The 20,022-nt window shown below is 39.4% G+C and overlaps 1 protein-coding gene across 1 annotated transcript; it reads right to left on the reverse strand.

Annotated features, from left to right (window-relative positions):
- Nucleotides 1-19: 19 nt before the first annotated feature.
- LOC110049329 (tRNA (34-2'-O)-methyltransferase regulator WDR6-like) lies at nucleotides 20-19,888 on the reverse strand. Its single transcript, XM_020755125.2, has 20 exons — nucleotides 19,714-19,888; nucleotides 19,445-19,540; nucleotides 16,841-16,934; nucleotides 15,360-15,539; nucleotides 14,577-14,995; nucleotides 10,725-10,980; nucleotides 9,763-9,980; nucleotides 8,910-9,280; nucleotides 7,446-7,601; nucleotides 7,287-7,364; nucleotides 7,089-7,187; nucleotides 6,219-6,320; nucleotides 6,014-6,077; nucleotides 5,876-5,935; nucleotides 4,970-5,417; nucleotides 3,542-4,308; nucleotides 2,672-2,821; nucleotides 1,715-1,800; nucleotides 429-508; nucleotides 20-341 (listed from the first exon to the last, which is right to left on the reverse strand). Exons 1-20 carry the CDS (start codon nucleotides 19,805-19,807, stop codon nucleotides 272-274), a joined length of 3,888 nt encoding a protein of 1,295 aa, XP_020610784.2. The 5' UTR covers nucleotides 19,808-19,888; the 3' UTR covers nucleotides 20-271.
- Between the last annotated feature and the right edge of the window lie 134 nt (nucleotides 19,889-20,022).

Below are 20,022 nucleotides of genomic sequence, written 5' to 3' on the forward strand. Positions count from 1 at the left end.
AAGGTCCTCTTTTACTAAGTTTGGTCTTCACAATTTTATTTCGTTATTTCACTACGACAATTGATTTTCCATTGATAAAATAACTAAAAGAAAAACACGAAGGGGAGTGGACGTAAATGATATATATGCTAGCGAATAGTCTGTGCTCAGAGCCACTTTCAGTAGTCCAATATTTGTTGTCTTGTTTATTGCCCAGTAAACATAGCACAGTCCAGGCAGCTCATGGCTCGCTCTTTGATTGGAAAGAAAATGCATAAAGAACTTTCACGTATCAAGTATGTCCTAGAAGACTGAAGGTCTGTAGACCAACTCCGCAAACTGCTGCCACCAAACCATCGTCCCTGAAAAAGAAAGATGTTAAATTCAGTCAGAGATAGCAAATAACGCGTTTATTGACGTGCGCAAATTTATTTGTTATCTGACAGTACCTCTCTCCCCAGACCTCCAAGTCCTGGACGTCGGCAATATCTACGATTTCCACAGCGCGTTGACGGAAAGCAAATGGAACCTTGTGGGATATGAAATAATAAAATTGGTTATTGCTAGCCATAATTTCATCATGTGAAACGATCATTTTACAATTCAGTAAGATCACTGAAATTTAACAGAGCCTCTGCATGAAAGCGAGGTTACGGTAGTCTGATAGGAAGCAGCAAGATTTATATTATAACTAATAATATACATGAAGAAATTATTCGATTCTGATTGGCTGAGAGCAGTGCAGTTCAAGTGTAACACCAGTGCAAATTACACATCGTAATTCTGAATTATGATTGGTTGAAAGACAATAGGAAATTTTCTAAGCCAATGATATCACATAAAATGATAAAAATTTTGTGCGGAAACTTTGAAAAAACTTTTCTCGAATGAGAGAAAATGGCTTCAAGAAAGATCTTCAGGCACTTCCTGCACGCGAATTTTTTCATGTTTATATTATTAATAAGTAACCATACGGTTTTTCCTGTTCAATTTGGAATTAATTTGCACTTGTGAGTTTTTCAGAAAGCTGAAATTGCACTCGCCGAAGCGGCTCCTGCAATTTCAGGTTTTTGAAAAACTCACTCGTGCCAATTAATTCCAAATTGAACTCGAAACCGTATGATTATCTATACAAAGTCGACTCTGTCCTCACTTTGTTCCAAAGTTCAGATCACTAAGCGCGGAACTGTAAAATAGGTTGGTAGGATTCTGCCTCTGGGAGATAAGAAGTGTTCTATGCAAACAGAAACACCAAACAGTTCTCGTATTTTCTTCTTTTTCTCCCAAAAGTACTGAAGAAGTCCATGAGTAAGGTGCAGTGGTCCTTCTCTTAGCTACAATCTTGGACAAAATAAATGGAACATCTGGACCACCCCTCCCCCCATTTCAATGATGCCAAAATGGCGCGCTTTTGCTCCTTCGCGCCTTCATCATTACTTTGGGGGGGGTGGGTGGGGGATAATTGTTCCATTATTCTGTCCAAGATTGTAGCTTAACACCCTATTACTTCTATGTTTCCAAAAAAGCACACGAAGGAAACAAAACTGCTAGCGAGTGCAAAAAAAATAAGGAGCAGGGGGAGAGGGTGAGGTGCGGCACCCCCTCCCTACTTCTCTCCATTTTTTCCTCACCCCAGGCGTGTTCCTTCGCTCGCCCGTTTGCTCGCTCGCTTGTTCGATCTCTCCGCCTGGAAAAGGAAGGTTACAGCTGCTACGCAGGCTATGCTACTTCTCACCTGTTCTCTGCTGACCATCTCCCACACAATAAGCTTTTGATCAACGGATGACGAGATCACTAAGCCACTGTTTAGAACCTTTACACCTTAGAAAATAAATGTGACTTTAGGTTAAAACTACCGAAAAGTAAACCATAGTTCATAGAGCGTAGCCAATCGCAAAGGACACAGATAATCCAGTGAACCAATCAAAACTCGTAGTAAATACGTGTAGCTGACGCGAAGCGCGGGAAAACGTGTCACTGTGCGAACGAGTCACGATTGGTTTTGGTTTTACTTTCGATCGGATAAAAAAGTGGTGCGAGTTTCTTAAGCCAGTCGTGAAGCGTAGTAGTGCAAAACCAATACTTTTCGACACTAGAGCGGTTTCAATTGAGTGTAGTAAAACCAACACTCTGCCAATCTCAAACCGAAGTAAAACCAAACCCAAAACCAATGTAAATGCTTGACTACTTTCGACACTCAATTGCAAAACACTCTATACTAGTATCAAAGAGTTCAGTTTATCCGCACTGCCGTAGCATAGCACGTAAACAGGATCTCTACTCGAGGAGATTGAAGAGAAAAGACGGCATGAAAGGAGAGGGTGAGAGTGAAAGAAAAGTAAAGAAAAACCTGATGGAGACCCACTACCAACGGGTTTCCCTCGGGTCGCTTTGGTCGCTCCCTTATCACCCACACTGCCCGATAATCACATACCCAATCAACCCATCTCAGCTTGTGGACCTATTATAAGATCAAAAACATGGGCTTACTAGTCTTGTACGTCTCTGTAATGCCAAGCCAACCAACTATTTAATTCAACTACGGATCGAACAAGTTAACTCAACGGGACAACCCTTGCAAGGTAGTGATGTGACCTCAGGAGGTCTGAAGAGCCAGGTGAAACCGGTCAAACTCGTTTTCAGGAAGAGACAGTCCCAGAAAACAAGTTAAGGGTAGTTTTTGCATCGTTACCTGTTACTGATGACGTATGAGCTGAGGGCTCTGTTACGTCACGAGTCACGTGAACCTTAGTGGTGTCGTGATCGTTGGAGACCAAGTCAAATTCCGCGGCGTAAAGTGCACTGTCGTCGCCACCGCTGACCATCAAATACTGCCCTGAAACTAAAACAAAAACACTCAAGTAACAATTCTTAAAACGTTAAATGTTGTACAGCAAGTAAAACTTCTATTGTCCGACAAGAAGGCATACCTTTTCCCTTCAACCGAGTGAGTCCATTCGAAAATAAATAAATACATAAATAAATAAATAAATAAATAAATAAATAAATAATAATAACAACAACAAACTTTATTGAGTACTTTTTCATAAAAACTTGAATCTAACATGTATCTGGTAAAAAATCAGAAATTATAATAATAATAATAATAATAATAATAATAATAATAATAATAATAATAATAATAATAAACCACGTTAATACGACTTTTACCCTTGCAAGGACAAGTTTACAAGACAACACTCGCGGAACTTGCACTGGCTTTTGATTGGCTAATAAGTATAGGTGATCATATCAATACCAGTGCAATAAGGGATTTACACTACCAGTGATATTTGAAAAATTCTCTCAAAATTTGAAAGAATTCTCAAGTGCATTAATGGATTCCACACAAAATCAAATAGTCAATTAAAAACTCACGATATGAAATGGGGAAAGTACAAAAACAATTAGGTTGATATAGAATCTCGTGTTGCTGCGCTGTACTAGTATTATATTGAGAAGTAGAAGTGTGCGCTTATGTAAATGTATGATATGTCGTGTCTGTTCATGAATTATGTACGTTTAAAAAAATTGAACTCTGTTTTTCTTTAAAATGTCTTACCTTGGCATCTCACGAGCGAGATTGCATTGACACCGGACTGGTGAGCTTGAAACACGTGCGTGGGGAAATCAAGGAAGCCTGGCACCAGAGGAAGACAGGAGAAATCACTCTGCTCCACAAACTCTGCATTAAATTGTTGATCATCTCGATCATTTAAGCTGGATGGACCTGGTGTTTCGCTAGTGATGGCAGTCTGTTCATTCCTGTTTGCTACATCTTGCTCCACTGTCAAATGATCAATGGACGCAAAATTTTCCGATTCCGCTGTATCAGTCAAACAACCCTCAGGAAATGTGACGCTTTCATTTTCACTGTTGTCCTGGTGTTTTATAACTGTCACGCTATCAGTTGTTACGCTTTCCTTCACATGACGGGGAGTCACACTCTTCAGAGCTGTGTCACACTTTTCCCAAGAAACATTACCTTCCAAAACAGACTTTTCACTTGATTTATTCACAGCGTCTACCTCACAGACTGTTCGTTTTTCCACAGCAACCTGATTACAACTCTCTCTGTCTGATACATTTTTCATTAATCTGTACTCTCCGCAGATGAAGTAACAATATTCTTTTACATGGTTCAACAACAATGTAGTCACGTCCCAACAAGAAATTCTACCAGCAGTGTCTCCCGCAAACAACATAACCAGCGGTCTACCACTCGTACGAAAATCAATCGCGTGACTAACCGCGAGAACACAGCGTTTGAGGTACTGGGACTGGGCCAGAACTAAGAACTTGTTTTGCAGCTCATCAAAGCTGAAAATTCTACGTAGAAAAGGAGAAAAAACAACCTATAAGGATCCTTGGAGAACAGAGATAGACAAGAAACAAAACAAACATGAATCCGTCATAACTAGACTGCAGCATAATTAACTCTAGCAGTTCTAAGACTGATCAACAACAAATTTTTCAATCAATGTCAATAAATAATCTAGGTTAGAGACTACGAGAAATAAAGAATCTAAAAATAATAGGAAACTATCTCAGTCGATGTTGAAAGTTCTTTTTAATTACAGAGAATTCGTATATTAACAATGAGAGTTCACACGCACAGCAAAATTCGGGATTGCTTACCACCACAAGTTACCGAAACAGCCTGTAAACGGAATCTCTAATAAGTAGAATAGTCAAACGAAAGGCCAGAGAGCTAACCAAATGTGAGCCCTACTTCTTCGGTTCAATTCTCTGGCGGCTTGTGTCTTTTGGCCATTTTCCCCACTTAGGTTTATACTGACCACAGCCTCATCAAAACGTACAATCATCATCCGATTACATTTTACACAAAACAAAACCACGAGGATTAAACTACTTGAAGTACCAACAATCACGCCAAACGGAATACACCCATATCACAACCTTGAAAGAACTAATTCACCAGGTTAGTCTATTTAGATCCGAAGCAATGTGAACAGCACCAAACACTCACCGAACAAAGCCATCCGAGCATGCTGCCATGACAAAATACAATGATTGACAGCTGTCGATCAGTTCGTTGGCACATAGTGACGTCAGAGACATAAACCTGATCTCCGACAAGGACTGCAAGTCCTGTTTTTTTCGTCTCCTTCGGTGATTACTGAAGCGGAACAAATATTCGCCCAGGAAAACCATAGGAGATGATGTCATCTTATCACCATGACAACTGTCATTATCGAAATCAATGAGTGACAGATCGACGCGCCAGCATTTGAGTGACGCGCGGCCGCCGCCAGAAAAGAGAAGATGGCAATTCCTGTCACTGGAAGTATTGATATTGATTTGTTCGCTCGGCTGGTGTTTTGGCAGAGGACATGCAGTAGCGCTCAAGGCTCGGACACTCGATATATGACCATGCGCAGTGAAAAGACAAACACATGTACCGGTGGAACGGTTAGCTGAAAAAATCTGCGTTAAGGAAACCATTGCCTAAATAATAGGAACACTTCACCTCAACTCTTTCTGTCCCATGCTCAAAACTGGACCCCGGTGTTCTATCTGGGCTTCTAAAGTTCTAAGGCTGGCTCCAAAGTGCGCCTGACGCAAAGAAAAAATAACACTACTTCCCGGCTTCAAACGATTAGCACACTCGTCTCTCGAACCGTGAGCGTCACACTGTACACTAGGTTTCTCTCAACTTTGATACATGGCGAGGGGTCAAACTATATCTTTGGTGAAACGTTATTCCAAAGCATTAATGGAAAAATGGAAAAAAAAATGAAGTCAATCGTTTGAATTGTCTAGGACGAAGAGCTTGGAACTATACGAGCGCAGCTAGGTTATTTTGGTTTGTCTTTAGGTGATTGCGTTATCCAATATCATAAAAAACACCTTTAACTATTAAATAAATGGATACAGATCATCAGTTTGATATTGGTGTCTTCACTTCCTGTAGCTAACACGTCAGTGACATCAGCTACAAAACAAGCCAGAAAATACACAGCTTAATAGGAGATTGAGGTAGTTTAAACGTCAAAGATGCCCGTCAGCATACCTTGATGCCCTGCAAGGGAGTCTATGAAGCACAGACACGTCGCCTCTCGTCCGTGAAAACCTGGCTAAAAATAAACAAACGAACCAGAACGTCAAGACAACAAACTATTGTGTAATTAAAACATTTCAATTGTATTTTACTTGATGTTCAAAACAGTTACGCAAAACAAAAGTCGATAGCAGATAAATAAGTATAGCCAGATTACCTTCAGTACAGACTTTTTCAACTCACTGGGAAAAACCATTTTGTGCGTGTAAATAATCGAGTCTTTGATAAAGGACAACACTGCTCCAGATATGGAAACTTCCTGAAAATACACGACTAGTTAGCAAATACTGGTATACTCAAAGAGCATATTACTTAGGTTATGTTCACACTTGGTGCCTAAACATGGTGCTTAAGTACGATTCTCACTGAACACTAACGCGAACACACCTTAAGGCTATGTTCACACTTGGTGCCCGAGCACAGTGACCGATTCTGGCTGGGCACTAATGTGTACACACCTTTTTTTCAATTACTCACACCAGAATTCGGGCACAGTGTCCATGCCCGGGTACAAGGTCTCGACCTTGTACTCAGGCACTAAATCGCACTTGGGTCTTTGGAGTACCAAGTGTGAACACAGCCTTAGACTATCACTCCATGCTAGGGTGCTTTATTTCTTATTAGTTATAGCTGCTAATTTGAAAAGAAAAGAAAAGAATGGAGTGCAGCAACGACAGCGATGAAGAAGATGAAAAAATTGTCGTTAGAAATGATTGTAGCGGATTGATGACGATGGTGGTGGTGATGATGCTGATGATGATGACAACGACGATGATGATGACGACGACGAGGGGGGGGGGAGGAGGAGGACTAAAGGTGCTAATGAAGTAGTTTGAGATACCGACGATTTTCCTCCATTTACAAACACTGATACTACTGCAATCACAATCACTCCAAGAGCTGCACTAATATGAATCCTTCACTTGGAAACACCGCGTTGGCTTTGTCAATCAATCAAACGATATTAACACAGGAACTTAACCCATCGATACGAACACCACACAAAAGATAAAAGTTTAACACCTACCGACTGTTCAAGGGCTAAGTCCCAGACTCTGTGAGCTCCACCACACTTCACTCTCCACAAGAGTTCATTGCGCTGCACGCTCCATAAGACGAAATACGCCTGTAGAATGTAAGAGAACAGATCATCACTTCGAAAAGTTAACTTATTTCTTGCCCTATCAAATATAATACACCACAAACGGTATATAAAACATCTTACGGAATGGAAGCCAGCAATGAGTAAGTCGCCACTATTGGAGAACAGCAGTCGCTCAACCCAGTCCAAACCTTTGAAGACCTATAGAAATGAGATGAGAATAAGCCCTGATGTCTGTATCCAGACGCCTGTTTGAGAACAAATCCTGTGATCAAGAAGTACCTTTTTGGTGTCAATAACTTCCAAAGTGTTCTGTATTCTGAGCTGTCTGTAGACTCCATCTCTACCGGCTGAATACATGGTGTTATTATGAAGAGACAGGTTACTCACTCCTGCTTTGCCGTGAATCAGAGGAAGGGAATGTACTGGACCGCTCGACTGAGAGAGAATGATAAGAATAATAAAAATACAGAAAAAAAAACCCCACTTCTTTTAAGTCAATAGACCATATTTGTATTCTCGGTATTGGACTGGAACTAGCTTGCCACTGAGGCTAATGCGGGGAGTCTTTTCAAATGCAAATAACTTTTATCTCTTCTTTAAAGGGACTTAGTCAGCTTTGGGACCGCGCTAACCTGGACACTAGTTTTCTCACTTTGAAAAAAGTTCACCTCAACCTGAAATCAAAGTACATCCGCTTCAATCTTCGCAGTGTTTTGCTTGATTTTCAATCGTTTACTGAATAGCCTGTTTTTGAGTGTGCTTTTGCTCATTCTATGATGCTATTTTTATCATATTTGGCTAAAAACAGTATGGATCGCGTCTCTGTGATATGCAAATTAGCTATGAAATAACATCTAATGCGCATGTGCTCCAGCTGACTCTGTCCCTTTAAGCATTCCCCCGCATGAACCTCCATTGCAAGCTAGTTCCAGTCCAATAACGAGAATACGATCAATATGCCCTATTAACTGACAGATTACACCAGAATTGAAGATTCTAGAATTTCTGAACTTGGTAGAGAAGGTGCCCTTGGCGAATCCTCTTTGACAAGTTGCGTTTCCAATTCTCTTTCCCTTGACAGCATTACAGCACTCCACAAGTTGCCACCTAAAATTATGGCCAACAGGACATGTTGCTTAGCGATGCCACAAATGAAAACAGCATTCGAGATGTTATTCCACCTGATAAGCTTCTTTTCTCCTCAGTCACGAATTTCATGTCTTAGTTGGCAGTGTTTGGAGCAATGTACGTGGAAATGGACTATTAGATTTTTTGAAAGTGGTAAGAGTTCAATCGAGGCCTTACACTACTGTAAAATGACGTTAAAATCGTTTAAAAAAATCCAAGCTTTCGCCGATCTACGGCATCATCAGGGATAAGAAAAAATATTACGCGTATTTTTATCCCTGATGATGCCGTAGATCGGCGAAAGCTTGGAATTTTTTAAACGATTTTAACGTCATTTTACTGTAGTGTAAGGCCTCAATTGAACTTTTACCACTTTCATTCAAAATGCTACTGAAGGACAACATCCAACGATTAGATTTTTTGTTTTAAGCGATGGCTTGTTAACTTAGTAAACCTGCTTTTAACACTCACCATCGATTTCGAAAATAAAATGTTTTCAAGTGCTTTTCCACGTCATTGAAAACTACCCCTGTTTGTCTTTTCTGCGACAACTTTGAGAACTAAATACATTATGTAAAAATTTAAACTATCCTTGAAGCACAGAAAACAACTTGCCTCTTGAGAAGAGCCAGTCGCGTTTTTAGGATCAAACAGATGCAACGATCCTTTCCTATCCCCACATACTACTACAACGGAGTCTTTAGTCCAACTTTCTCTGCCAGAAATTTCTTTCACTGAAGGGTCTAAGAAAATTTCTATGGCTGATGCCCAACGCTGTTTGGATGGAGGCAAGATGAAGGAGCACAGTGGAGTAACATCAAATGTTGGTTGTGCTGGTTGTCCTTCATTGTGGCTGATATTCCACCAAGTGATTTGTCCGTCTGGCCCACAGGAAAAAAGATGCTGAGGAGAATGCAGCTGGCTCCAGAGAAGATTGTGAACTTTGCCTGAGTAGGCCTGACGTTCTACACTGGGATGACTGAAATCTATTGGGAGAAGAAAATGTGGGTGACTATTGGTCACTACTAGTGTAAACTAACCAATTTCGTTTGTGGTGCATGCCCAGTTTCCAGGTACATATAAGATTTTCAATGTCATTTTCCCATCAGAAGTACAACTAAGTTTTCTTTACACCATTTTCACAATATCTGATCATGATACCACACATTCATAGCGACTATGTGGGCTCTCTGAAACCTCTTTTACTTACTGGTATACCAAAAGGTAAAGTGGTATAGAGTGACAAGACTACCACAAGAGTGATAGTAGGGTCAGGCCACAGCAACACTCACAGGGATATGGTCAACATGACGGAAATTACCACATCTCCTTATGATTTTGGGAACACACCGATGTTGGTAAATCTTGTTGTTACCTGAACACATGCCTACCCTAAAGGATAAAAGGAAGCTAATCCCCTGGATTTTCCACGATCAATACATAAAAATTGCCGGAGGTTACCACTCACCTATGCCTTGCAGTTTGATTTTTCCTTTTAAATTTCCAAATGCAATTATCTTATGACAAGGAGACAAAGCCAATACACTGTATGAAGAGTACTCTGCATCTTTGCACAACAGTGTCCACTGATCCTCAGGATTTGAAGAGCTTCTGTTATGACTTGAAGATGAGACATCTTGGTTTCCCACAATCTTACTTGTAAGCCAAGTATACTTGTATAGACAACTTTGCATAAAAGAGAAGATGTGTTGTCAAGGGGGAATCCAGATACAAACAAGTTTACAGTAGCAGTAATGAATATTCCACCCACCGATCCATACATAGGTTGGTTGGCTGGTGGGTTTTGATTATTCATTTGTTCTTTCATTTGCTAGATCATTTGTTTGTTCACATATCTGTCTGTTAAGGGCAGTGAAGAGTATTGAGTGCCTAAATGATAATATTGGGGGGTTGGGGGGTGGGGGTGAGATAAGCCTTAAAGAGAAGTAGCAGGGAAGGGAGGGACCCCCCAAAATCATTCTACTTATTACTCCAAAGGTCCTCTACACTAATTTCAAATACGTAATATAGATTAATTTTCAATCAATTGTTGTAAAATTGAAACCAAAGGAATCACTGTCTGTGGCCAATTACAAAAGAGGCATGTCAGACAATAGAATGAACCAATCAATCATAAAGTTAATACACTGAGCCACTGCAAAGACTGGAAAATGTTTTTGACCAGCTCACAACTGGTTTTCTGATTCACAACTGGTATTCTGATTGAAAAAGGATGTGACACAAGTTTTTAAACCAATCTCTAGACTGTAGAAATGCAAAATCCAAACAAAGGCAAATTATTCTCAACACACAAAGTGCACGGTCCCATAAGCTTAAAGCTTTAATCTTTACGAAGGATAAATAAAGTATTGATTTTTTTTAACTTGAGTTATGAATCTCAAAAATTTCTAAACTGCAGCCAAAACTCACCCTTCATTTGTCATGACCAACAAATTTGCTTGGTCAAGAAGACTAACAAATCTTGGATAATCCTCTTTTTTAGTTTTCTTTGTGTCCATTTGGTTCCAAGCTCTGTTGTTTGAGGATGGAAGGCATGCTTCTCTCACAGCACTTGTGCTGCAGTGATCAGGACTTGATAATGGCCAGAGTCTGATTCCTCCATCTCCACCACCTGTAGCTATCAGATTTTTACTTTGGTTCACTGCAAGACTCCAGATATTGCGACCTGAAAAATTCAAATAATCACATGTAAAAAATCATTGAAAAGTAACTTGACATTGGTTTCAAAGTACAACCTTACCTTACAGCTAAGTGACAGTTCTAATAAGATTAAGAAACTTAAAGTGGTACTATGACAAAATTGCATCTTTCCTATCGCATCCATTTTAAAACATAAACAAGTAGCCTGTGTGAGAAGAAAAATGATGTTTACTATATTCACATATCTCTTTTCATTCCAGAGATATTCAAGTTTTTAAAATATGCAAATTAGCCCAGTGATGACGTCATACACTGAACCAAATTTTGATCAAATATGATGAAACAAGATATCTAGGTCAATTTGTATCAGAAATGTTACAATGTGCTCCACAATATGAGCTTAACAGTTTGGTTACCATGGCAACATACTGGGTTCCAGACCTCCCTAATATAAAAGGCATTTTGATATTTGCAAATGGTGCCTCATATGCTTGATCCAGCAAGCATATAAATATGTTAGCTCAAGTTTGTGGCCTCGTTTAATGTTTTGCGAGCTGAAAATCACTAACATATTGAAATAAAGTGGGTGGGGACTGGAAAAGAGTGAGTTGCCATGGGAACAGAATTTTTTATAGCCTTAGGTGTGTTTTCTGTAGCTCTATTAGCCCACCAAGTTTCAATGTTCTGCACTGCAAATTGACCAAGATAGCTCTATTTATATACTTGATACAAAATTGGGTCAAGTGCATGACGTCATCAGTCATCTCATTTGCATATTTTACACATTTTTCAAACTTAAATATTTCCGGAACTAATACAGATATTTGCAAACAGTAAACGGTGTTTCTTTTTTTGTTTCATGGAATTCTATGTGATACACCTAAAAAATCAAGGAGGCCCTGTTAGGGGTAAATTCCGACAAGCGACACGGCCTTGAAACGGCGACATGAGAGCTATGAATTGGTAACGAACGACAGACTACTCTAGCGAAATAGAGAAAGTGACACCAGTGGCAAGATAGACCGACAACGAATTTCGGAACTGAGAATGCAGTGATTTGTTTTAAACGTCTGCATCGAAGTGAGGACGCATTTCCAGAGTTTTAAATGTGTTGTCCTCTCTCACGCGTGATGTCAACGGGTCGTGAAACACAGGCTTTCTTATATATATGCTAAAACGTCCACGTCGAATAAATCGAGTCCATCATTACTGAGTATGTTTTCTCACTCTCGGCTGAGAGAGCAGTGGCCTAAAACGCCTTAAAACATGCTTAAGGAAAAAGGAAAGAGATCTTCAGAAGTCAGCTTCATATTTTTATCAGTGGGTCACCAGTAAAAGAATATGAAGTTGTATTATCAACAAATGGCATTATGGAAGGAAAAGAGAGACAGGGGAAAGCTGCCAAGATCTTCTCGTCTTCAGCAGAAAGTAAGGGTTACGCCAAATTCAAAGGACGATTATAGACAGGAGAGATTATCTGATTGAGGCCGTTGAGATTTTGAGTTAAAGAATGGTTGTTAAACATAAACATGGTAAAAATAGTCATAGGTTCGATTGTACTTTAGGTCCAAATACTGACTGAAAAATGGCTGAAAATAGCAATTCCCAGCGTCTAAATTTCAAAATTTCTCGCGGGGAGCATGCCCCCACATCTCCTAGGAGGTTAGCAACTTCAGCGCTCGAAAGCATGCCCAAGCCCTTAGAAAGCATGCCCCCAATATGCCCCTCAGCATGCCCCCAACCCCTTAGAAAATTTTGAAAAATTGAAGTAGCTAAGAAGTCTTTTCCTTCATTCTGAGTCAAAATGTGATGCTTTAAAAGTAACCTAAAAATAATCATTAAACCCACTGACCAGAGAAATGCTGGCTCTGCATAAGAATTCCTAGTGCTGAAAAGTGTTCGAAGTAAGTGCAAAGCATACAAGGAGTAAATTATATCCAGAGATACTTAATTATATATGTACTGGAATAAAACAGCAAGGAACCTTCAATGCGTGAGAAATAATAGTTTCAGCGTGAGAGCGCAAGATTGAATTCATTTGCGTGAGCCTCATGCTTAATGCGTGAGACTTGAGAGCACTGTGTCGGTTCTTTTTAATAAACAAAGGTATTACGATGTGTTATACGTGTAGCTTCGTTTTAATCGAACAAGGTCAAATTTCCCAACCCAACTCCTCTGAGACGAAATTCCTACAGGCGACATAGGAATCTTGCGAAATGCCAACATGGCTGGTGGCGAAATTCAGACAGGGGACATGGGTACCCCCCTAACAGGGCCTCATCAAGGGGGAAAAATTTGATCATAGTACTACTTTAGGCATAGACGTTTTGAAGAGGTGGACATAAACCGGAAGTCAAATTTTCTCTTCTTTGGGACATATAATTTAACAAATTTACCTTATAAAGGTTGAGCTGTGAATGCTACAATGTGAGCTTTCCAACTCATTAGTGGGAGGTGAAAAGGTACCAGAAGCAAGAACATGCTAGACTTTCAGTTGCCATGTGTGGTTCAGAATCGTCTGTGTTTGTCATGATGAGGACTTTCACAATGTGTAGTTCCAGAAATTATCCATAACTCCCCCATGAAAGGGATTTTTTCTAAGCTCCCACCCTCCCCCACCCCTCTGGAAATTCCAATTAAGCTTCAAACATATCTTTATTTTTCTGGTTTTACAGAAACCCTCTCCCCCCCCATTCCCTGGAAATTCCAGTCCCTTCTGTGGGGGAAGTGTGGATATTTTCTGGATCAGCATGATGCTTTAACGAAGGTATTAGGGGTATAGACACAGTCTGGCCAAGATGTACTACATGCAGGGCTCAACTTTCAGGGAAAAAACTTGGTGTTAGCTGGCCCCTAAGTTATCAGATTTAGTCACCAGCAAAAGTATTTCAGTGAAAAGCATGAAAAGTTAGTCGCCACTGAAAAAAATTGGTTGCATTGGCAACCCCAGCAGTCGCAATGTCGAGCTTTGAGATGTGCAATGTTATCACTAGTTAGAGTTGGTCATCCACCCACCAGTTGGGATTCTGAACACATTTGAAGCAACATAAAATGAAAATTAATTGAAGTGTACACTTAAGATTTCCCAAGTTATGAAGAATGCACCAATACTGTGACAAAAATTGTTGCAGGATAATACCACTGGCACACAGTCTTGAGACTAGAACAATCATTGCTCGGCTATTAGGTTTAGAAAACTTATATATTAGGCAAATATTTCTTCAGGATTGTAGATACCACACGAAGTTGAAAATAAAATTCACAAAAAAATAGATTACAGCAGTTATCAATCACACGTGACCTTCCGTGAATGGCCATTGAAAAACTCGACAAACATCCTCATTTAAAGATTTCAAGGACTATTTAATGCCAATGTATTTAGTGAGCTAGCCGTACATACTGAAAGTAAAATGATAATTTTTATGAGTGGACCACTGCAAGGTTTCACTTTTTCAGGTAAATATTGCATACAGTCGGCAAGGGGGCAGAGATGATTGACGTCTACCAAAACTTAGGTTTTGTCAAGGCGTTTTTGCACTGAAGGTCACTTGTGATTGATAACCGCTGTAATACAAAAATTATCTTGACTAAATAATAATATTATACTACATAGTTCAATACCTGTATGTCCTTTGTGAGTCTTTACAACATTTCCATCATAGTTCCATACATTGCACACCAAGTCCTCTCCTATGCTTACAAAACATGTCTCCAATAATTTTGCATCCCAAACTCGTGCTGCATGCCCATAAACAACAAGCAAAGGCTCCACAAAGCCATTTGATTCAAATGTTGATAAATTAGTAACTTTCCATAATCGTATGCTCCTGTCATCTGATACTGAACTTAAAAGTGTTCCTGACCCATTGAAGTTTAATGAAAAAATAACACCTTCATGGCCTGTAAGCCTCTGAAGAACAGGAGTTCTGTTATTTTCATCCTTTTTCCCTTGCACTTTCCAAAGGAGAACTTGATTAAACACAGTCCCAGAAGCAATGATTAAATGGTCTAAATGAGATCCAAAGAATCGAGCAGAATATCTTAAGAGTAACAACCGTGTGTTTAAGGAAAAAACATGTATCACATGAAGACATGGAATTTATGACGGGCTGAAGAATAAATCTACCCCCAAAAACAAGACTTGAAATTTGACCAAGGACTTCACTAGCATCTGGCATTGAATACCAATTCAGTCATGGAAATCCTCCAAAGACTTTGATTCAACTTGTTTTTAATTTCTGTTAATAGTAAAATGCCCTGTTCTATATTCTGTCATCCACCTCCTGTGCTCCATTAATCCCCTCCTCTCCATTAGGACCTTTTTCAAGAGATTTTGATAAAATAATACAATCATGTACACCTTTTATGGTCATGTGGTTAATTAGAAGGCTTGTAAAAAGATACAATATGCAGAGTTCTTCACATTGTGCAACTAACTGTTTCACATTACTCTCCCAGTCCCAGCACCAAATAGCATTGTGAGCTGTTGCTATAGCAATGCATCTTGGGACTTCATCATCATATAGCCAATGAGCATCCCAGATCAGATCAGCAAAAGCTTCAATGTCTGATGCTGCCTCGACACTGTGGAGAGAGGAGTAGCTTACTAGGCTACAAGGACTACAGATGGGTTAAGGTGGCTGATGCCTACATGTATATCAGTAACTGATATAGTGATTAAGTGTTGCTGCTAGAATATTGGAATCAAACAAATACCCCATTAATTATTGTTTGTAAACAAACACAGTATGCCATAATAGGCTACCATAGCAATAGTTTAAGGGCCCATTAACCGGTCTTTTCGAGCCATTGCTAAGGAAAATTTATTCTCCTGTAACCTCATCATTTTTAGTTAGTTCAGAGTTATTTCATGTGTTTTAACTTTTTCATGATCAGCAGCACTAGTGATGACGTCATCAGGCAATGCCCATGGTCATGCAACTAATACTGAAAAAACGCAAAGGCTCCCAGGCAAATTACGTTATCGGGATTTTTTTCATTGATTTGATATTTTAATTTAAATCTTCATTACGCTATGCATAGATTTTGTTTCATTTCTACAAGGTCAGATTTTGAGAGAATTTCAAAATATTAAAAGTTTCGTAATTTTCTGAAAAAAGCATGATTTCGAAAAAGGAATGCATAGCTATGTTTCCAACGTTGGCTTTAATCGAAATCCGTCCAAAAAGGCTGGATTTAATGAAAAACCGCGTTTCCTTTAGCATTTAAAGAAACCGGAAGTGCGCCCAATATATATGGGAAGCTACCCTATCAGCGTGTGCACAATTTACACTACCAGTGCTCTTCGGTAAGATCAAACACAGCTACACGGAGTTAGTTTTTCTCTTTCTATTGCTCTTGTTTTTCTGTCTTTCTCATATTTTGTCTTTGCTTGTACTTTTTTTACTTTGCATTTTGTGAAACACAAAGAAAAACATATAAAATGTGAGCGAATTTGGAAGTTGTTGAGTTGTTGTTTTTTTCCGCGCTCAGGCTGACGTAAGTAACCAGAAGTGAAATTTCACCTCCTTAGCAACGCGCGCGAGAGCGCACGCATAAATCGGTTAATGGGCCCTTAAACCAGTAAAACATGAGGTTATATTTTTGCTCTGTATTCACTTAAAATTCAGCAGTGAACTTGATGATTCCAATTTTCATCAACAAATAACGATCAACAGATAACCTGTTGCAAAGTTTCAAAACAATTTCCAAAGAAGGTGCAGCACAACATCACTTTTTTTTTGTAAACCAGAAGTTCATGCAACCAGAAGCTCATGAGCACCAGTAATTTCTGTAGTTCTATTTCATTTGATAGCTAAGCTTGCTTCTATTGTTACAACAGTCAAAAAAAGAAAGTATGACCGAATTAACTCTCTCCTACTTACCTGATCCTAGAGTTCAAAGAATCCTTTGGTAGCTTGATGACTCTTATGACCTTTTGCCCAAATATTATCACCAAGTTTTTGTGCTTGTGTTCAACTTTACAAAGATAAAGACAAATTATTTAGAGCAAGTAAAATATAATAACATCCATTTTCTTACTTTTTCCACTGAGTAGAAAGTCTATTTAAAGAGTAACCATTAAAATATCGCATCTGCATGTGTAGTCTGGACACATCCAAAGATTACAAAATCAATATAAATCAGGTATAAGTCAGTGCATAGTAATTATCCATTTCACATTTTGTAGATGGTAAATGTCACACTTAAAATATGCATAAATGTGAGGTCTGTGGGGAAGTGGCGCACCTATTGATCTACAGTGCTAGGATTGATGATCTGTGACTGTCCGACTGCACTTGCATTATTTCTTAATACGCTTGCCCTAGATTGGGTGTCAGCTACTCCCAGGGGTTTCACTGATGTTTTCACAGGTAGCAAAATGTTTTTAAATGAACTTCTTATTAAAGTGCTACTGAAAATTATGACATTTTCATACTCTCTTTTATTAGCCCAATCTATAGTTTCAAACATGCTTAAAATAATGGTGAACTTTATTTCTGTCAAATTCTAATGGAAAGTGCTTTTTTTAGCTGCTGAAATCTACTCTTTGGAGCAAAACTGTACCCAGGCTCTGGAACCGAGTTTAAGGACCTTGTGACGTCACTGGCTGTATTCACGCAAGAAGCACCACAGATTCTCTCTTGTTTTCACTTGATTTATTCAAGTTCATTCTTCATATTGTCGATACCTACCAGTTTTCTACCTTGTAATTTCTGTCCAGCCTTGACAGGAAATAGAGGGTGTCAAAGAGTGTAGATTCACCAAAATGAATGCTACAGATTAGAACAGCTCAGTATACTTTTCGAACATCTTGAGTACTCGATTGGAGATTTCAAAGATGAGTGTGGCAACTTTTATATCACGTCCTGAAGCCTAAACACCATATTTCGTCGTCTGTTTTCAGCCTGGTTCTGAAATTTGGATTCTCACGTTTATCTAAGGCCTATTAACAAGGTTTGAATATATCCTCAGCAAGTTTACTGCATTAAAAGCGGTAAGCACACCAGCCATCCACACAATCACAAAGTTATTAACGGTCCACAAGCTTTGAGTCGAATACTTCTTTGCACACAGAGGACATCTTTTTATGATACTAATAAATGAGAGTTGTTGTGGTAGACAAAATGTATCTTTGAAAATTGTGATCAACAGCAGGGTTTGCTTTATCGCCGCATACATATCAATGTAAACAAAGCAGGAATTTCACTTCTCCTTTACACGTATCTCCCAATTGCAATATTTCACAGCTAATAGAGTACTTTGAGTTCTTTAGCACATACTTATGTCTATGATCTTCATTTAATAGTATCCAAGTTCAAAGCAATTCGTTAAAATGTCACTAGGTTACACTCCTTTCAAAGGTTTATTGAGCAGAATTTGAACTAATTTGCTTATATGACCTTTCGCCGCCGACATTGTCACGCTTTCTCTTGTTTCCTGAAGACATACATGTACCTGTAGGGTCATGGTAGCTTAGTTTATCTTTATAGTTTTAAATTCGCTCCCTCCATACAAAAGAAGAGGGTTTCTTAAATTGCTGCTGTTGCGATAACTTGTAGGAGGTAACAGATACAACTGCACTAAAGGTCACTGTAGCACAATCTCGTCTGCGGTGAAACTCACAAAGTGTTCGGTTTCCTCGAAGCGAGGCGACTCGAAAACTCGAAGCATTGTTGCTGCGGTTCACGCAGCAGCACTCCGGATAATGTTTTCAAAAGCTGCTTCCTCTTGTTTTCATGTCTTTTTTTATTCTATAAGTGTAGATATTGTTTAATCAAGTGCTGGTCATTTCACCAAGCGTCCCGATCATTTTGCGATTTAAGAACTTGCACTCGTTTGCTTGCTTACATGAAATATCCTGCAAATATCCAATTAAATAGACTGAAAAGCCCGAGGATCAACTCTCCACCTCTTCATGTCTAAGGCTACTGTTATTATCTGCTTTACAGCTCTGAGATGTTTTTGGGAGGCTTCGAACGTATTCTCTTCTCCCATAATCACTCTAAAATTTCAGCGCGGCATGAGAGTAATACAACCAATGACGTCACTAGGCTGTTTTGGCTGCACCAAGATGGCTGCCAATTTTGGGCTTAACCAGCCAACTTCGAATGGCTGAAAAAGCAGTTTTTGCTTACCGTATGAAAAAAAAGTCTGCAGTGTTTCCAAGTAAGGTTGAAACTTTATTACTAACCAAAAATCTCACATACAAAAATTTCGTTTCAGTAGCACTTTAAGAAAATCTTTCCTCTAGACGGTCAAACCAAGTGATCAAAATCATCCTCACAGCTGGTCAAATTGCCTGGTGCCCAACCCTTAATGAAAGCTCTGTACTTAACTACATGTTACCCCTTCCCCCTCCCCAGCATCTCATGTCAGACTACCCTGCAGAGGTAGTCAATGTTTCCAGTAATACACACCGCCATCAGATGGCTTTTTCTGGAACATCTTGCACTCTGCACTCATTCATATCTCTGCATATGACCCACCTCTTATTCCATGTATCCTTGATCTTTGCAAAAGGTATCTCTCATTTAGCAAAGCACCCTTTGATACTGAATATATACCAAGAAATGGTCCGTTTCCTGATGATATAAATTAAAAACGACAGATTTAACACACCATCTCAACATACAAATTGCTTGTTGGAGAAGAGATAGTAACTGGAAACAACCAGTGATTTTTGGTTGAAGTGAAAAGTTGTAATTACAACAACCATGTGTGCACCGGGTTACACTAGGTTAAGCTTATTTCTCACCTGAAAGAAGCACGTCTGAACCCAAAAACTCGACACTCGTGACTGGGGAAATCAGGGTTTTCTTCTCCCATTCCCAATCCCTAACAATTGTCATTTTTCCAGGCACTCGACAGGAGAAAAACTTGTGTGATTTTCATCAAGGAATAGAAGGTGCTTCCGCCATGTTGAATTTCTTCGACCCAGTCTCACGCAAACGCTAATACCCTATTTGTTCGGGTCGGGTCGGTCGGGGGAGGAGACGGTGGCGGGGGGTGGGGTGGTGGGAGGTCGTCTCCGGTCATGTCTCCATCTCGCGATCCATACACGATA

The sequence above is a fragment of the Orbicella faveolata genome, unplaced genomic scaffold (assembly GCF_042242905.1).
Source record: "Orbicella faveolata isolate gen_17 unplaced genomic scaffold, um_ofav_v1 contig_1, whole genome shotgun sequence".
NCBI classification, from domain to species: Eukaryota; Metazoa; Cnidaria; class Anthozoa; order Scleractinia; family Merulinidae; genus Orbicella; species Orbicella faveolata.

What these genes read in the sequence shown, in the direction of transcription:
- LOC110049329 (XM_020755125.2), bottom strand. Translation starts at nt 19,807, where the DNA reads ATGACAATTGTTAGGGATTGGGAATGGGAGAAGAAAACCCTGATTTCC. An exon ending in TGAAAAAGTCTGTACTGAAG is followed by an intron (nt 6,078 to 6,218) that starts GTAATCTGGCTA and finishes GTTTATTTTTAG; the next exon opens with CCAGGTTTTCACGGACGAGA. An exon ending in CTCGCTCGTGAGATGCCAAG is followed by an intron (nt 2,822 to 3,541) that starts GTAAGACATTTT and finishes TTTTTGTTTTAG; the next exon opens with TTTCAGGGCAGTATTTGATG.